Source organism: Convolutriloba macropyga, chromosome 14 (genome assembly GCF_964194025.1).
Source record: "Convolutriloba macropyga chromosome 14, txConMacr16.3, whole genome shotgun sequence".
In the NCBI taxonomy this organism is placed as follows: Eukaryota; Metazoa; Xenacoelomorpha; order Acoela; family Convolutidae; genus Convolutriloba; species Convolutriloba macropyga.
This window is the reverse complement of record NC_134481.1, coordinates 8,175,253-8,194,948: the sequence shown is the minus strand read 5'-3', so window position 1 is coordinate 8,194,948 and position 19,696 is coordinate 8,175,253. Positions and strand designations below refer to the sequence as shown.

The 19,696-nt window shown below is 36.6% G+C and overlaps 1 protein-coding gene across 2 annotated transcripts in view; it reads right to left on the bottom strand.

Annotated features, from left to right (window-relative positions):
• LOC142353683 (complex I intermediate-associated protein 30, mitochondrial-like) overlaps positions 1 to 19,696 on the bottom strand; it is a 75,262-nt gene that overhangs the window by 9,212 nt on the left and 46,354 nt on the right. Inside the window, exons 3-6 of one of the 2 annotated variants that reach the window (XM_075405990.1) lie at positions 17,670 to 17,869; positions 17,049 to 17,209; positions 6,243 to 6,459; positions 4,973 to 5,818 (exon numbers count right to left, since the gene is read on the bottom strand). In XM_075405990.1, the coding sequence (XP_075262105.1) occupies positions 5,314 to 5,818; positions 6,243 to 6,459; positions 17,049 to 17,209; positions 17,670 to 17,869 (1,083 nt within the window). In that variant the 3' untranslated portion in view covers positions 4,973 to 5,313. Of the gene's footprint in view, positions 1 to 1,548; positions 1,753 to 4,972; positions 5,819 to 6,242; positions 6,460 to 17,048; positions 17,210 to 17,669; positions 17,870 to 19,696 lie in introns of those variants that run through there. The other variant, XM_075405991.1, reaches the window with a different exon arrangement.

The following is a 19,696-nucleotide window of genomic DNA, read 5'->3' as shown; positions in this document are numbered from 1 at the left end:
AGTCATTTCATGAAAACTGCACGGCTTTATAATTTCACAGAGTTATTTTAAGAATTGGGTCTTCGAAGTATTTTCCGTGTTTTGCGGTCGTGCTCGTTTTATTGAGAAGCAGCAAAATTCAGTGTTTGGAAAGCACAGACTAATCGTCTCTTCTTTCTCAGTTACGTAGTTTCTTTAGTTTAAGTTTTTCATTGGTTGTATTTGACATCGCAGTTTCAAGCCATAAGATGAACAAAATTCTTTGTTTAAGTAGACTTCAATGCTCAATTTACTTGTTTCTCTTAGTACTTGTTATCTACTTGTTAAAAAAAGCAAAGAAACTTTGATGGTAACAGGCAATGAGCATGGCAGGGTACAAATACCCTCAAAATTTCATTTTAGTCTTAACTTTGAAATAGCTTTTCATAGAATAAATTGCTCTAATGCTGCGTCAGGTCATTTTTTGTAGAAGGCTCTTATCATAACATTATCCTGGTAGCCTGAGCTTTTAGCAGAAAAGACAGCTAGGCACTTGACCAAATCTCGTGTAATTCTTTTTCAACCTTCAACGTTTGCCTATTTATTTTTGAACATTGTTTTCGGTCTTTTGGAGTTCATAATGAGGCTTTTTGGGTCGAAGTATTGGTTTGCATTTAGAGGCAAATCTGGTGATTATTTGCGACCGAAATATTAAATTTCCAAAAATATCAACCTTTTTATACTGAAAAAGGTTTAGCGTGCTTATTACCATTCCAAATGAGGTCATTCATGTATAGAATACTACAGGATAGATTAGAGTAAGATTTTAAGAACGGATCTGCTTTAGTTACCACTGCTATAACATTCATTAATTTGTTCAAACAGTCCGACGAGAGGCCAATATAGCCTAACGAAAAATGTGATACGCACAAAAGATTTCCTACAGAAAATCCATGAAGATCATTTGTTTCTCTTCAACTAAATTTTGCTCTAAGTTGAAACATGGGAGAGGGTCATTTTGAAATTTTATAGGATCGCTTAATTAATTTTGTAAGATATCATCAGCTCATATCTAATAATTATAAAAGTTATGAAATTCTTTCAATCAATTTCGGTCACCAACAGAATGGTAGCATGCAATACAGCAACTAAAGCTATTTTCTACTGGTTAAAAACATATAAGTTTACATGGTTGTTCAGCCGTTAGGTTCTAAGGACTTCAAGAAAACTTAAAAAACGGTTGTTATAAGCGTTTCAAAGAAATAATTTACTTGTTTTGTTGTAACTGCATTAATCGGTCAATTAGCTAATTTACGCACAAGCAAGTGTACATTACCTTTACCAAATGATGTTCAATAAGCAAGCAACTATTAGTAATATTATGGAAAAATCGTAAATATAGCCCTCTAAAATTGATAAGAACGTTTACACTTTTATAATGCTTGTCGGGTTTATACCTCTCATCAGGCTGTGCAAGCTATTATAAGGGCAAACTAGCGCATAAGTTTGTTCACGCATGGTTATAAAGAACATTTTTGTCGCAATTTTTTTGTTAGACTTTTTTTCTGAAGCAAAAATCAATCATCTCACTTTCGATACTGACTGTTAACCTCCGTTTTGTTTTCGTGAATCCACTGTTTGATTGAGTATTTCATCTCAGCAACACTCTCTCCTAGAGAAAACCGAGAGCTATCAGGAACGACTCCTTCTGTATTGAGAAAGCTGTGCATCCACGACAGCTGTAGATCAAACAGGCGGTAGAGGGAATTACGGAACCGTTTCATCACACTACCTTTAACGAATGAAGACAAAATGGTGGGTCGAAATAGTCTTAGAGCAGATAGAAATCTACTTTATGAATAATATTCTATTAAACTGGTCAATGAGAGACAAGGAAATCTTTATTCACTAAACATAGCCGGCAGATTGCCGGAATAGCTGCGAAAGAATAGACCTGCGTGCCATATAATAGAGATAGAAACAGATACAGATCTAAATTGAAAAATAAATCGACGCCGCTCAAAAAACTAGGCTAAAAAACATTCAGCGATAAATCAATAAAGGTTGTTAAAATTCATTCCACAGAAGCCTCTTATTAGGGACCTTTACAGCACATATGAGTTCCTTTGACCTTAAACAAATTCAAATTAAATTTAAGTTTTAAAGTGCAGAAGTCATTTTATTGAGTGAGGTAAGTCACGTATGATCAAAATCTAATCACGCAAATAACCTAAAAAATTATCGCTAAAGCGAGTGAGAAATGACCTCACGCGCGCAAATGCCGTTAGTGAGAGGAAGAAGTCATTCAGAAAATTTGACTTTTTCAGCTTTGCTGTGTGAACAAATGTAAAACGAAAAAAGAGCGTCAGACGACGAAACAAAAAAAAACATAGCAGGACAAGTCCTGACGTACAATTCAAAGAATTTTCATTGACTAAACAGAAAACTAGACCTAGAAAGGACTATGAATGGATTCGAAAAACCATTTAGAAAAAAATCCGATCTAAAAAATCGAAAAAACAGAAAAAAATCAAAGCGAAATTGCCGCATGTAAACAAAAAACCACTAGCGAGAAAGCGAATTTTTGTTCAAACACCGTTTTCTCACTCCACTTTAAATTCAGAGCGAAAAAATTTTACGCCGCAAAACCACTCGCTTTTTCGCTCCACTTCCTGATTCGGCGTGACCAAAATCACTACTCCAATTTGACTTCAAAAATCATGAAAATGTGTTAACAGATCTTAAAAAAAAAGACAGCGCCCCAATACAATTCAAATTCTTTGAATTGTAAAAAAAACCAAGAGCACCGCAATATAGCTACGCTCAGCTTACAGCTTCGCAGCTATAATAAATATCTAATACTCAGAATAATTATTTTATTGTACTATAGATATTTGTACAAAGTGTGCCTATCTGACTCAGGCATCTTTACTGTGTCCTTATAATAAGGGTTATATTCTTCTGTATGTTCAGACCAGACAGGGTCCGATAGCAGAAGACAGCAAATATAATGTAAGTCTACTTCGCGCGTAGAAATCAGCAGCACTCTTTTGACACTCCAATGTAAAAAGAACCCTCTTCGGGTCCGACGTATTTTCAGCACAATGGCCTCTGATGCATAGCCGTAGCAATTACATCAAATATAACCTCACCAATGCCTGTAATGCTAAGAAGTCTTTCTAATAATTCGAAGGAAAAAAGAACCACCGACTGCGGTAGGATGAATTGCTCTCAAACGACTGGTTGTTGCAGCTATCTATTGAATTGGACACTCAGAGACAAGGGATTCTCTATTCAGTAAACATAGCCGGCAGATTGTCGGAATAGCTGCGAAAGAATAGACTTGCGTGTTGTATAACAGAGAAAGAAACATACAGATATAAGTGAACAATTTATCGACGCCGCTAAAAAAACTATGTAAAAAATTCAGCGATAAAATAATAAACCTTTTTAAAATAGATTGTGCAGAAGCCTTTTCATTACGGACCTTTATTACACATATAAGTTCCTTTGACCTTAAAATAATTCAAAATAACTTAAATTATAAATTGCAAAAGTCATTTTATTGAGTGAGGTAAGTCACATGATCAAAACTTATCACGCCAAAGTTTACGTGTAATCATCTAATCACACGTAAACTTTGGCTAGAGTGAATGAGAAATGACGTCACGCGCGCAAAAGCCGTTAGTGAGAGGAAGAAGTCATTCAAAAATTTGACTTTTTCAGCTTTGCTGTGTGCACAAATGTAAAATGAAAAAGAGCGTCAGAGAAAACAAAAAACCAAGAGCACCGCAATATAGCTCCGCTCAGCTTACAGCTTCGCAGCTATAATAAATATCTAATGCTCAGAATAACCAGTCGTTTGAGAGCAATTCGTCCTATGGTGTTTCACGACTCATTACAAACCAATTTAACGTTGCACAGAACTGTGGAATTATTACTTTCTTCTAAGTGTTTCAACATATGTTCCAGAAACCTACTGCGCTTGGTTTGAAAGTATTTCTCACAGCTGATTTGAAGGTTTAATAAAAACTTCACTTTCAGACTGTGAAGGCTTCTTGCTTTCTTTCGACTCTTCTTACTTATCAAAACTGACGTCAGCTTTATTGAAACGTAATATAAAAAAAATTAATGAATACCTCTTAATAACCGAAAATTTATTAACACCAGAGATTTCTAAACAAATTTTGTTGATCATTATCAATTTTAGATGGAACTTGGAAGTTTTACAGATTCTGAGGACTGAACACAAAACAAGTGATGAGTCTCGAAAAAGATTTCATGAACAAAGAACCATAGACTAAAGTGAATCAAGGGAAGGTTCAGATTAATTAGAATGGGTGATTAGCATCCCAGTACGTTGAAGACTAATAAATCTGTCAGAACTGCACCACACTTAATGCCCTCAACTTTTACAAACTTGTCCTCTTTCTCTCGCAGAAAGCCAAATCGTTCCTACAAAAAATGCATTTTAAAAAGGATATTGAACACATTAATCGCTACAAACTTTTTTCAGGGCACTTAATTACTGCAATATTACGTACGCCTTTCAAAAAGGCTAATTACTCTTTTTGAATTCCATGGCTCTGCTTTTCCGGCTATGCGACCTATAAAAACATCCCCTACACTTATCAGGGGAAATCAAGAAAAAAAACTGCCGACAAACGGACGAATTGCTCTCGACCGACCGGCGAGGCACACAATTTAGAAGGGGTGGCTTAGGTTAGAGAAATTTTTATGGAGTAAAAACTTCAGACTAGGGAGGGCTCGGCCTCTTAGATGAGAGTTGCGAAAATTAGCCATTCAACTACACGGACTATGTACGGGTCAGCTCTCACAATCGATTTCATATTAGCAACAAGAAATGTGTCAGGCGAAAGTTTTTGCAGAAAGGGCACATTCACATAATTGCTTCAAACTTCGTTCGAGAGCAACTAATTAGTAATTCTACTACCACTTCAGCTAGTACTATTTGGTTCGTGCGATAATAGGTTAGTACTTACGAAAATAGAGATAAGCTTCAAATATTTTATTCAGACGAAGAAAAGCATGGATTAACTAAGCGCCCAAATAAAGCTTTTTGTAAATAACCAGACTACATTAATAACAAAAACAGTTTTAATTGCAGTGATAACAACTCTTCAAAATCATCCAAATTTAACGAATGAAAAATTATCAGTAACTTTTTAAGAACATATAATCTAAGCCAACTGGCGGATTCAAACACACGCATCCATTTGTCAACGAGTTTTAAAATTCACCATTTTATTAAAACTAAAGTAGAAACGTTTAACGAATCATTTTGAGAGATAAAAATTCAAAGTCAAATCATGGTGACATTTTCAAGTTCAATTTTTATAATCCATTATCATCGTCTGACATTTGCAAGGGTTCCACTTTTTTAACCCGACTGTTAAATAAGTCATAATCTAAATTGATTTTCACTCGTTTATTCTCTTTGTGACGTTTCAACTCGGCTTCTGATAATTTGAGCGAACAGTATCTCAAAGTCAGCGATACCATCAAAGGACACTTTGTAACCCAGGCATCGATAAATTCACCCGATATTTTATCACAATCTGAGAGGTTCAACGTGTGTAATTTCGGGCAAAAATCTAGAATCTCATCAACGCCGTTATCAGTTAAAAGATAACAAGTATCGATTCCCAATTTTCGTAAGGGCACGCAACCGTTTTTCTGACGCTCAACGAAGAAATTTCGCATCGCAGTGTCAATAGCTAATTCGTCAACAAATGTGATTTGGAAATCTTCTAAGTTGGTTAGCTTCGAGAGGTGTACTAGGCCTTGTTCTGTCAAATGAACGGCGTCGTGAAGGCCTAACTTTCTCAGCTTCCAGCACCTAAATCAGAACATTCAAAAATCAATTTTTGAAAAACGAGCAACTGTCACTTTTCGGTATCTATTTTATGAGGTCTTAATGAAGGCCGAAAACCCAAAAAATGAAGTGCGAATAGACAAAAGCAACTAGCCGTATTGTCTCAAGCATCTTATCCCGATCTAAACAGTGTTCTGCACGCTTATTCGTGCTTGTCATTTCCACGTACATAGATTTTAAACGCTTGAGATAATTTATGTTTTACATCAATAATGGGACTATCACTTATACATCACAACAAAATTATGACTTGCAGTCCGCTTTCAAGTATATGTCATTTCTAGGTACATTACATAAACTCTATCACTATCAACAGCGTCAACCGCCTTTTCAAACGCACATTTGGTTCAATTTGCTATAACGTCACTAAAGTTTTAAATCAGTTTACCTAGAAATGACTAGCATGTCCTGTCCCTGCAGATCTGCGACACTCATTGTCAGTTCAGTGAGACTGTTCTTTATAGGGGTCAAAAGTCCAGTGGCGATCTCGGCTGTCAGGTTGTACATGTTGGGAATGGCAAAGCAACTCAGATTCTCGTTGCTCTTCAGGTAGTCCATTAGACTGCTGATGTTGGGAAGAGTCATCTCAAAGCAGTCTTCCATTCCTAAATAAGGTTAATGACATATGTCAATCCAAAAACAAAACCTGATACATCTTATTGAGAAATTTAAGATCAAATATTTTGACAGAATGTTGTATGTCGTAGCATATGCAAGAACTTAGTAAGCTGCTTTCTTTTCAGATGTTAGGAACACTTGCCATGGTACCCCAGCCACTAGTTGTAGCTTTTGTATACGTATTGTACGATTCGGCTTTACGAAGAAAAATATTAAAAACAATTTTGCCCATAAAGTCCATATTAAATTATGGTAGACAAAAACCCGGTAGACAATGACAAGCATAGCTGGCAGATTTCCAGAAAACAGCAGCGATAGCTCCGTAGACCTGCAGTCTCGAAAAGATAATAAAAAAGACCGAAAAAGAAATTCCAGCTTTTACGAATTGCTGAGATATCATATTTTGATTTTTGTATAATTTATTGCTGCTGCAGCAAGCTGCCCTCAAAACACCTTCATTTAGAATAAAATTCACCCAATTGACTTTATCTCCTTTAATTGAACTAAGTGAGAGTATTAGAGTGATCTCTTGCCCAGAAAATAATAATTTCCCACGGCGATTTCACTCACTTTCGCTTTTAGGCCAAATAATCGAATAAACACAGTACTTCCGGTTTAAAAAAACTTCAATCAATGCTCTTCTCCGAGTCAGAACAAAAACAAGAGAACAGGCAGATTGCAGCTATTGAACATAAACCGACTAATGGCGGAAGAATTGCTCTTGAACGACAGGCGGGTAAAAAAATATTTGATCCCACCGGGATTCGAACCATTGACCTCCCTCTTCATAACCATATGCACTGCCGACTGTGCTATTTGCTCCTTACTTGCGGTATGCTGCAACCAAATTTATATTAGCAACAAGCTTTACTTCGGAGTCAGAGCAACAGCGATCACTCAAAAATGAAGAACGAATGCGTGAAAAAGTCACTTGAGAAGTCAAAGAATGCTCTAGAAGAAAGGCGCAAAATGGTCAAGCAAAAATTTGCATAAAAAAGACCAACACGTGCACAATAACTGCTATGAACTTCGTTCAAGAGCAATTAATAGCAACCCTATGACAATATATAGGAATAAAGGTAAAAAACAACTGCGATAAGACGTTCATAAAATCATCAGCATAAAAACAAACGAAATAGAAGAAATAAGTTTCTTTAGTTTTAACTTGCCCTTTAATCAAAATTATTGAGCCATAGTACAGTCAAAAATGCAACTAAATTCAAGTAACTAAATTCAACAACCAAAACCTTTGACCCAAACTATGAAAAACATTTAAATTTTTAAATATAAACCAGTTTTCCATCGACTTTTAAGCAACCATCGTTTGAAAAAAAATACCCGGCAGATTCCTGGAAAATAGCCGCCATTGATTCCAATAAGCATGATTGGGATTGAAAGAATAGAAGATATTGAAAAAAGATTTTTGTACAAAAACAATTTGTCCGATTTATTTTGATGGCATTTCGTAGTTGAACGTACTTCTGTTTCTTAGAGAGAGGCTACAGGGGCTACTATCAATACCAATAAGCATAACAGATGGCAACTAAGACTTATAGGAACGACGTTCAAATAGCGGGCATCTAAAATTGGGCTTTATGGGTTTATCCCGTTTCTATTTCTTGACTTCAATTTTTTATACTGACTCTATTCATTTTGAATTGCTTTGCTGAGCAACTGATGTTCAAATTCACTTTAAGCAGAATGAGAGAAAAGAGAAACTAGCATAGAGAAGTCAAAAAGATTTCACGCAAAATGTCGAAAAATCCGCAAAATGGTAAAGCGAAAAAAAGTTGCACGAAGTAAAAAAAAAATAGCAGCGCTATAATAGCCGGCTGAGAAGATGAGCGCGGCTATAAATATACCCGGCAGATTGCCGGAAAATGGCCGCCATTGATTCCAAGAAGCATGATTGCGATTGAAAGAATAGAAGATACTGAAAAAAAATTTTTGTACAAAAACATTTTTAAGTCCGATTTATTTTGATTGCTCTTCGTAGTTGAACGTACTTCTGTTTCTTAGAGAGAGGCTACAAGGGCTACTATCAATACCAATAAGCATAACAGATGGCAACTAAGACTTATAGGAACGACGTTCAAATAGCGGGCATCTAAAATTGGGCTTTATGGGTTTATCCCGTTTCTATTTCTGACTTCAATTTTTTATACTGACTCTATTCATTTTGAATTGCTTTGCTGAGCAACTGATGTTCAAATTCACTTTAAGCAGAATGAGAGAAAAGAGAAACTAGCATAGAGAAGTCAAAAAGATTTCACGCAAAATGTCGAAAAATCCGCAAAACGGTAAAGCGAAAAAAAGTTGGACGAAGTAAAAAAAATAGGAGCTCTAAAATAGCCGGCTGAAAAGATGAGGGCGGCTATTAACATACCCGGCAGATTGCCGGAAAATAGCCGGCGTTGATTCCAATAAGCAAGATTGGGATTGAAAGAATAGCAGATATTGAAAAAAGATTTTTGTACAAAAACATTTTGTCCGATTTATTTTGATGGCATTTCGTAGTTGAACGTACTTCTGTTCCTTAGAGAGAGGCTACAGGGGCTACTATCAATACCAATAAGCATAACACATGGCAACTAAGACTTATAGGAACGACGTTCAAATAGCGGGCATCTAAAATTGGGCTTTATGGGTTTATCCCGTTTCTATTTCTTGACTTCAATTTTTTATACTGACTCTATTCATTTTGAATTGCTTTGCTGAGCAACTGATGTTCAAATTCACTTTAAGCAGAATGAGAGAAAAGAGAAACTAGCATAGAGAAGTCAAAAAGATTTCACGCTAAATGTCGAAAAATCCGCAAAATGGTAAAGCGAAAAAAAGTTGCACGAAGTAAAAAAAAAATAGGAGCGCTATAATAGCCGGCTGAGAAGATGAGCGCGGCTATAAATATACCCGGCAGATTGCCGGAAAATGGCCGCCATTGATTCCAAGAAGCATGATTGGGATTGAAAGAATAGAAGATACTGAAGAAAAATTTTTGTACAAAAACATTTTTAAGTCCGATTTATTTTGATGGCTCTTCGTAGTTGAACGTACTTCTGTTTCTTAGAGAGAGGCTACAGGGGCTACTATCAATACCAATAAGCATAACAGATGGCAACTAAGACTTATAGGAACGACGTTCAAATAGCGGGCATCTAAAACTGGGCTTTATGGGTTTATCCCGTTTCTATTTCTGACTTCAATTTTTCATACTGACTCTATTAATTTTGAATTGCTTTGCTGAGCAACTGATGTTCAAATTCACTTCAAGCAGAATGAGAGAAAAGAGAAACTAGCATAGAGAAGTCAAAAAGATTTCACGCAAAATGTCGAAAAATCCGCAAAACGGCAAAGCGAAAAAAAGTTGGACGAAGTAAAAAAAAATAGGAGCTCTATAATAGCCGGCTGAGAAGATGAGGGTGGCTATTAACATACCCGGCAGATTGCCGGAAAATAGCCGGCGTTGATTCCAATAAGCAAGATTGGGATTGAAAGAATAGCAGATATTGAAAAAAGATTTTTGTACAAAAACATATTTAAGTCCGATTTATTTTGATGGCATTTCGTAGTTGAACGTAATTCTGTTTCTTAGAGAGAAGCTACAGGGGCTACTATCAATACCAATAAGCATAACAGATGGCAACTAAGACTTATAGGAACGACGTTCAAATAGCGGGCATCTAAAATTGGGCGTTATGGGTTTATCCCGTTTCTATTTCTGACTTCAATTTTTTATACTGACTCTATTCATTTTGAATTGCTTTGCTGAGCAACTGATGTTCAAATTCACTTTAAGCAGAATGAGAGAAAAGAGAAACTAGCATAGAGAGTCAAAAAGATTTCACGCAAACTGTCGAAAAATCCGCAAAACGGTAAAGCGAAAAAAAAGTTGGACGAAGTAAAAAAAAATAGGAGCGCTATAATAGCCGGCTGAGAAGATGAGGGCGGCTATTAACATAACCGGCAGATTGCCGGAAAATAGCCGGCGTTGATTCCAATAAGCAAGATTGGGATTGAAAGAATAGCAGATATTGAAAAAAGATTTTTGTACAAAAACATATTTAAGTCCGATTTATTTTGATGGCATTTCGTAGTTGAACGTAATTCTGTTTCTTAGAGAGAGGCTACAGGGGCTACTATCCATACCAATAAGCATTAGAGATGGTAACTAAGACTTATAGGAACGACGTTCAAATAGCGGGCATCTAAAATTGGGCTTTATGGGTTTATCCCGTTTCTATTTCTGACTTCAATTTTTATACTGACTCTGTTCATTTTGAATTGCTTTGCTGAGCAACTGATGTTCAAATTCACTTTAAGCAGAATGAGAGAAAAGAGAAACTAGCATAGAGAAGTCAAAAAGATTTCACGCAAAATGTCGAAAAATCCGCAAAATGGTAAAGCGAAAAAAAGTTGGACGAAGTAAAAAAAATAGGAGCGCTATAATAGCCGGCTGAGAAGATGAGGGCGGCTATAAACATACCCGGCAGATTGCCGGAAAATAGCCGCCGTTGATTCCAAGAAGCATGATTGGGATTGAAAGAATAGCAGATATTGAAAAAAGATTTTTGTACAAAAACATATTTAAGTCCGATTTATTTTGATGGCATTTCGTAGTTGAACGTAATTCTGTTTCTTAGAGAGAAGCTACAGGGGCTACTATCAATACCAATAAGCATAACAGATGGCAACTAAGACTTATAGGAACGACGTTCAAATAGCGGGCATCTAAAATTGGGCGTTATGGGTTTATCCCGTTTCTATTTCTGACTTCAATTTTTTATACTGACTCTATTCATTTTGAATTGCTTTGCTGAGCAACTCATGTTCAAATTCACTTTAAGCAGAATGAGAGAAAAGAGAAACTAGCATAGAGAGTCAAAAAGATTTCACGCAAACTGTCGAAAAATCCGCAAAACGGTAAAGCGAAAAAAAAGTTGGACGAAGTAAAAAAAAATAGGAGCGCTATAATAGCCGGCTGAGAAGATGAGGGCGGCTATTAACATACCCGGCAGATTGCCGGAAAATAGCCGGCGTTGATTCCAATAAGCAAGATTGGGATTGAAAGAATAGCAGATATTGAAAAAAGATTTTTGTACAAAAACATATTTAAGTCCGATTTATTTTGATGGCATTTCGTAGTTGAACGTAATTCTGTTTCTTAGAGAGAGGCTACAGGGGCTACTATCCATACCAATAAGCATTAGAGATGGTAACTAAGACTTATAGGAACGACGTTCAAATAGCGGGCATCTAAAATTGGGCTTTATGGGTTTATCCCGTTTCTATTTCTGACTTCAATTTTTATACTGACTCTGTTCATTTTGAATTGCTTTGCTGAGCAACTGATGTTCAAATTCACTTTAAGCAGAATGAGAGAAAAGAGAAACTAGCATAGAGAAGTCAAAAAGATTTCACGCAAAATGTCGAAAAATCCGCAAAATGGTAAAGCGAAAAAAAGTTGGACGAAGTAAAAAAAAATAGGAGCGCTATAATAGCCGGCTGAGAAGATGAGGGCGGCTATAAACATACCCGGCAGATTGCCGGAAAATTGCCGCCGTTGATTCCAAGAAGCATGATTGGGATTGAAAGAATAGAAGATATTGAAAAAAGATTTTTGTACAAAAACATATTTAAGTCCGATTTATTTTGATGGCTCTTCGTAGTTGAACGTACTTCTGTTTCTTAGAGAGAGGCTACAAGGGCTACTATCACTACCAATAAGCATAACAGATGGCAACTAAGACTTATAGGAACGACGTTCAAATAGCGGGCATCTAAAATTGGGCTTTATGGGTTTATCCCGTTTCTATTTCTGACTTCAATTTTTCATACTGACTCTATTAATTTTGAATTGCTTTGCTGAGCAACTGATGTTCAAATTCACTTCAAGCAGAATGAGAGAAAAGAGAAACTAGCATAGAGAAGTCAAAAAGATTTCACGCAAAATGTCGAAAAATCCGCAAAACGGCAAAGCGAAAAAAAGTTGGACGAAGTAAAAAAAAATAGGAGCTCTATAATAGCCGGCTGAGAAGATGAGGGTGGCTATTAACATACCCGGCAGATTGCCGGAAAATAGCCGGCGTTGATTCCAAGAAGCATGATTGGGATTGAAAGAATAGAAGATATTGAAAAAAGATTTTTGTACAAAAACATATTTAAGTCCGATTTATTTTGATGGCATTTCGTAGTTGAACGTAATTCTGTTTCTTAGAGAGAGGCTACAGGGGCTACTATCCATACCAATAAGCATTAGAGATGGTAACTAAGACTTATAGGAACGACGTTCAAATAGCTGGCATCTAAAATTGGGCTTTATGGGTTTATCCCGTTTCTATTTCTGACTTCAATTTTTATACTGACTCTGTTCATTTTGAATTGCTTTGCTGAGCAACTGATGTTCAAATTCACTTTAAGCAGAATGAGAGAAAAGAGAAACTAGCATAGAGAAGTCAAAAAGATTTCACGCAAAATGTCGAAAAATCCGCAAAATGGTAAAGCGAAAAAAAGTTGGACGAAGTAAAAAAAAATAGGAGCGCTATAATTGCCGGCTGAGAAGATGAGGGCGGCTATAAACATACCCGGCAGATTGCCGGAAAATAGCCGCCGTTGATTCCAAGAAGCATCATTGGGATTGAAAGAATAGAAGATACTGAAAAAAGATTTTTGTACAAAAACATTTTTAAGTCCGATTTATTTTGATGGCTCTTCGTAGTTGAACGTACTTCTGTTTCTTGGAGAGAGGCTACAGGGGCTACTATCAAAACCAATAAGCATAACAGATGGCAACTAAGACTTATAGGAACGACGTTCAAACAGCGGGCATCTAAAATTGGGCTTTATGGGTTTATCCCGTTTCTATTTCTGACCTCAATTTTTTATACTGACTCTGTTCGTTTTGAATTGCTTTGCTGAGCACCTGATGTTCAAATTCACTTTAAGCAGAATGAGAGAAGAGGGAAACTAGCATAGACAAGTCAAAAAGATTTCACGCAAAATGTCGAAAAAGCGGTAAAATGGTAAAGCGAAAAAAAATTGGACGAAGTAAAAAAAAATAGGAGCGCTATAATAGCCGGCTGAGAAGATGAGGGCGGCTATAAACATACCCGGCAGATTGCCGGAAAATAGCCGCCGTTGATTTCAAGAAGCATGATTGGGATTGAAAGAATAGAAGATATTGAAAAAAGATTTTTGTACAAAAACATTTTTAAGTCCAATTTATTTTGATGGCACTTCGTAGTTGAACGTACCTCTGTTTCTTAGAGAGAGGCTACAGGGGCTACTATCAATACCAATAAGCATAACAGATGGCAACTAAGACTTATAGGAACGACGTTCAAATAGCGGGCATCTAAAATTGGGCTTTATGGGTTTATCCCGTTTCTATTTCTGACTTCAATTTTTAAACTGACTCTGTTCATTTTGAACTGCTTTGCTGAGCAACTGATAATCAAATTCACTTTAAGCAGAATGAGAGAAGAGAGAAACTATCATAGAGAAGTCAAAAAGATTTCACGCAAAATTTCGAAAAAGCGGCAAAATGGTAAAGCGAAAAAAAGTTCGACGAAGTAAAAAAAAAAAATAGGAGCGCTATAATAGCCGGCTGAGAAGATGAGGGCGGCTATTAACATACCCGGCAGATTGCCGGAAAATAGCCGCCGTTGATTCCAATAAGCATGATTGGGATTGAAAGAATAGCAGATATTGAAAAAAGATTTTTGTACAAAAACATATTAAGTCCGATTTATTTTGATGGCATTTCGTAGTTGAACGTAATTCTGTTTCTTAGACAGAGGCTACAGGGGCTACTATCCATACCAATAAGCATTAGAGATGTTAACTAAGACTTATAGGAACGACGTTCGAATAGCGGGCATCTAAAATTGGGTTTAATGAGTTCATCCCGTTTCTATTTCTGACTTCAATTTTTTATACTGACTCTGTTCGTTTTGAATTGCTTTGCTGAGCACCTGATGTTCAAATTCACTTTAAGCAGAATGAGAGAAAAGAGAAACTAGCATAGAGAAGTCAAAAAGATTTCACGCTAAATGTCGAAAAATCCGCAAAATGGTAAAGCGAAAAAAAGTTGCACGAAGTAAAAAAAATAGGAGCGCTATAATACCCGGCTGAGAAGATGAGCGCGGCTATAAATATACCCGGCAGATTGCCGGAAAATGGGCGCCATTGATTCCAAGAAGCATGATTGGGATTGAAAGAATAGAAGATACTGAAGAAAAATTTTTGTACAAAAACATTTTTAAGTCCGATTTATTTTGATGGCTCTTCGTAGTTGAACGTACTTCTGTTTCTTAGAGAGAGGCTACAGGGGCTACTATCAATACCAATAAGCATAACAGATGGCAACTAAGACTTATAGGAACGACGTTCAAATAGCGGGCATCTAAAATTGGGCTTTATGGGTTTATCCTGTTTCTATTTCTGACTTCAATTTTCCATACTGACTCTGTTCATTTTGAATTACTTTACTGAGCAACTGATGTTCAAAATCACTTTTAGCAGAATGAGAGAGGAGAGAAACTAGCCAAAAAAAGTCAAAAAGATTTCACGCAAAATGATGAAAAGGCGGCAAATGAGGTAAAGCGAAATTTTTTTTTGTTCGACGAAGTAGAAAAAAATTGGGAGCGCTATAATAGCCGGCTGAGAAGATGAGGGCGGCTATTAAACATACCCGGCAGATTGCCGGAAAATAGCCGCCGTTGATTCCAAGAAGCATCATTGGGATTGAAAGAATAGAAGATACTGAAAAAAGATTTTTGTACAAAAACATTTTTAAGTCCGTTTTATTTTGATGGCTCTTCGTAGTTGAACGTACTTCTGTTTCTTAGAGAGAGGCTACAGGGGCTACTATCAATACCAATAAGCATAACAGATGGCAACTAAGACTTATAGGAACGACGTTCAAACAGCGGGCATCTAAAATTGGGCTTTATGGGTTTATCCCGTTTCTATTTCTGACTTCAATTTTTTATACTGACTCTGTTCGTTTTGAATTGCTTTGCTGAGCACCTGATGTTCAAATTCACTTTAAGCAGAATGAGAGAAGAGGGAAACTAGCATAGACAAGTCAAAAAGATTTCACGCAAAATGTCGAAAAAGCGGTAAAATGGTAAAGCGAAAAAAAGTTGGACGAAGTAAAAAAAATAGGAGCGCTATAGTAGCCGGCTGAGAAGATGAGGGCGGCTATAAACATACCCGGCAAATTGCCGGAAAATAGCCGCCGTTGATTCCAAGAAGCATGATTGGGATTGAAAGAATAGAAGATATTGAAAAAAGATTTTTGTACAAAAACATTTTTAAGTCCGATTTATTTTGATGGCACTTCGTAGTTGAACGTACTTCTGTTTCTTAGAGAGAGGCTACAGGGGCTACTATCAATACCAATAAGCATAACAGATGGCAACTAAGACTTATAGGAACGACGTTCAAATAGCGGGCATCTAAAATTGGGCTTTATGGGTTTATCCCGTTTCTATTTCTGACTTCAATTTTTAAACTGACTCTGTTCATTTTGAACTGCTTTGCTGAGCAACTGATAATCAAATTCACTTTAAGCAGAATGAGAGAAGAGAGAAACTATCATAGAGAAGTCAAAAAGATTTCACGCAAAATTTCGAAAAAGCGGCAAAATGGTAAAGCGAAAAAAAGTTCGACGAAGTAAAAAAAAAAAATAGGAGCGCTATAATAGCCGGCTGAGAAGATGAGGGCGGCTATTAACATACCCGGCAGATTGCCGGAAAATAGCCGCCGTTGATTCCAATAAGCATGATTGGGATTGAAAGAATAGCAGATATTGAAAAAAGATTTTTGTACAAAAACATATTAAGTCCGATTTATTTTGATGGCATTTCGTAGTTGAACGTAATTCTGTTTCTTAGACAGAGGCTACAGGGGCTACTATCCATACCAATAAGCATTAGAGATGTTAACTAAGACTTATAGGAACGACGTTCGAATAGCGGGCATCTAAAATTGGGTTTAATGAGTTCATCCCGTTTCTATTTCTGACTTCAATTTTTTATACTGACTCTGTTCGTTTTGAATTGCTTTGCTGAGCACCTGATGTTCAAATTCACTTTAAGCAGAATGAGAGAAGAGAGAAACTAGCATAGAGAAGTCAAAAAGATTTCACGCAAAATGTCGAAAAAGCGGTAAAATGGTAAAGCGAAAAAAAGTTCGACGAAGTAAAAAAAAATAGGAGCGCTATAATAGCCGGCTGAGAAGATGAGGGCGGCTATTAATAACTGAATTCATAAGGAAAATTAAAGTCTCTGACGGTGCTCGAAAAGAAGGTCGGTGGCGTTGATGTTGGTTGTACCAGCTTAGGTTTCGGAAGGCTAGCTTCACAAATGGAGCAAAATAAATAGAGGCAAAAGCTCCATATTTTCATAAAATTTCCTTTTTGAAACAAATTTATGTCTTTCCAGTTTCAGAGCATAGTGCATTTCGGTCGAATGGCAGAGTGAATTGGTTATTTTTGAGCGTTTGGAACATTTCCTCAGCAGATTTGTTTCTGCCCGCCTCAAGCATTTACAGAAATTCAGAGAGTGGAACTTACTGAGAGCTGTTAGCTGTTTAAACTTTTGCACAGTTGGCCAGAACTGATTGTCTTCATCAACCCTTTCCCTCTCAAACGTGAAGTCTTTCAAATTGGGTGCTATGTTGTACACTTTGCACAGTTGTCCACTCGACACTGAACTCAATTTCAACACCTCCAACCTGTACAACGAAAAGGCTAATAAGAAACTGCAAAAGCTTTGACGTCGAAGTTCCAACAATAGGGGCGAGAATTTCACAAATATAGCCTCCGAATGACAAAATACGCGGTTAAAAATACACTGGCCCCGTTCAAATGAACGACATCGCAATTTTGTTTCAACTGGACGACAACTTCATGCACTCTCACAGTTATTTCTCCTTGAAGATTACCAATACCTTCTTGCATTACTCCTTGAGTATAGTCGCATTTACACATATCTAGTTAAAATGCACCGAAGTAGAAAAGTATAAATGAGTATAAGCACAACAGCGGCATTTTCAAATTTACCAATAAATTATTCTGCTACTCAACTAGAATCTTTTCCTAAACAGAAAAATATTTTAAACTTGCAGTAATAACATCCGGTTTTAGCCCGGTAACCTTTGTTTTTCCATATCAGTATCTAGTTGCTCGTCTAACCTTGGCATACTCTCAGGTAGGATCTCCAGCAACTCATCAATGGACCACTTCCACGTGATTGAAGAGATCCGGTTGGACTTCTCAATGAGGAGCTCTTTCAGCACATCGATGTCGTCTGACTTCACTTTGCACGATGGGCGGAGGAAGAATTTGAGAGAGTGGAAAATCGGAATGTCGTCCCAGTGCTCGTCTATCACTGCCTGCAAAAAACTTTTAGGTTACAGATCTCTGCTTGAATTCACTGAGAACTTCTGGCGTGGCTATTCGAGATGCTAAGCCAGAATTTCGAAGACTTCTGCAGAGTCACGTAACTTGCTTAAAACGCAACTTGCAAAGTTTCAAATTGGCGAAAGTTTCTGGAAGTCCACTTCTGGCTATGTATATAGGAATTTCTGGCAGTTTGACCAGCTGGCACTGCAGACTTTTGACATTTTATAACATTCACTCGTGTGTTTAAGTAATGGTTAAGTGACTCTGCTTGAAGTCACTGAGAACTTCTGGCGTTTATCGAGAACAGCGAAGTGGTTCGAGATATTCAGTCAGAATTTCGAAGTGACTTCTGCACAGTCACTTAACCATGCTTAAAACACAAAACGCGCACGTTTTAAGATGACGAAAGTCAACGAAATTCAACTTCTGGCTAAGTAACAACTTCTGGTATTTTGACTTCTGGCACTGCAGACTTTCGGCATTGTAAAATGTGCACGTGAGTATTTTAAGATTTAATCAGACCTCTTCAGGGTGCTTCCAATTTTTATTTACTGTTTTAAACCAAATTTATTAGGAAACAGATTACCGGAATAGCTGCGAAATAGAATTGCGTGCCACAAAAAAAACAGACACGGAAATGACTTGGAAAGCTTATCCGCGCCACTTAACAAACTTTAAAAAATTCAAAGGGGTGGTATATCCTCGAGAAATCTTTTGGGTGCAAAAGGTTCCAACAATGGAAAGATTCATACCCTCCATCTCCAGGAAGATCCAGAGATCTTTACAATTCAGCGAATCACCGTTCTTGCGAACTCTAATTCAGATCACGCGAAAAGGATAAAATCAAGCATGAAAATAACACTCAAAAAGTTAAGCGAAAACATCTTCTAGAATAATTGTAAAATTTAAAAAGAGCGCCAGACTACGATACAAAAAACAACCAGAAGAATACCGGAATCGACTCGAATCATCAGATATTACCAAACAGAACTGTAATTACAATTCAAATGATTATCTTCTACCTCAATGTGTCCGTTTTACAATGTGTCCGTAACCTTCACATTGTTTGTAAACCAATTGGTCACAAAAAGACATCTTCATATACTTGAAAGCCGAAAAACAAATTCAAATTACAATTCATTTCAGAAAAATAACTGAATTCGAAGATTCGAAATATTGATATGTTGCAAAAATGCTCAGATACTTGAACTCGCAAAAAAACTCATTTTCATTGAAAATCTAATAATTAGCGAAAAATAAATTAAATTAGAATCCCTGATGTTGGACAGAAAGCCTTATTCTAGTAAATTAAGCCTAAAATACTTAAACTCGCAAAAAAATACTTATACAACCGAAAAAAAAACAAACTTCGTCCAACAGATAGATTCAACAAAAACTGTAAAATCGGACTGGTATGTCTTATTAAAGTAAGTTTTTTTAATAGAGACATTCAAGGCATGAATTGCCATATAAATTGAACTCAAAAAACCATCCACTCCATCATCAAAAACAGAAATTGAAAAAAGTCAACGTAGCTAAGAAATTGACAAATATGAGCTATTTTTCACTTGCAATGAATTGTTAGGCTCTCAAAAACACTTAATGATAGAGGGCTTAATATTGATAAAGATTCGGTTTAAAAATATACAACAGATGTACACGGGGTTCGATTCCCAGACAGAGAAAATTTTCCCGTGAACTTTATATGAAGAGATGAACTTTATCTTAAGAATCTCATGCCCGATTTTCAAGGGAAAGTTCATCTCTTCATATAAAGTCCACGGATTGAAAATTTTCTCTGTCGGGAAATCGAACCC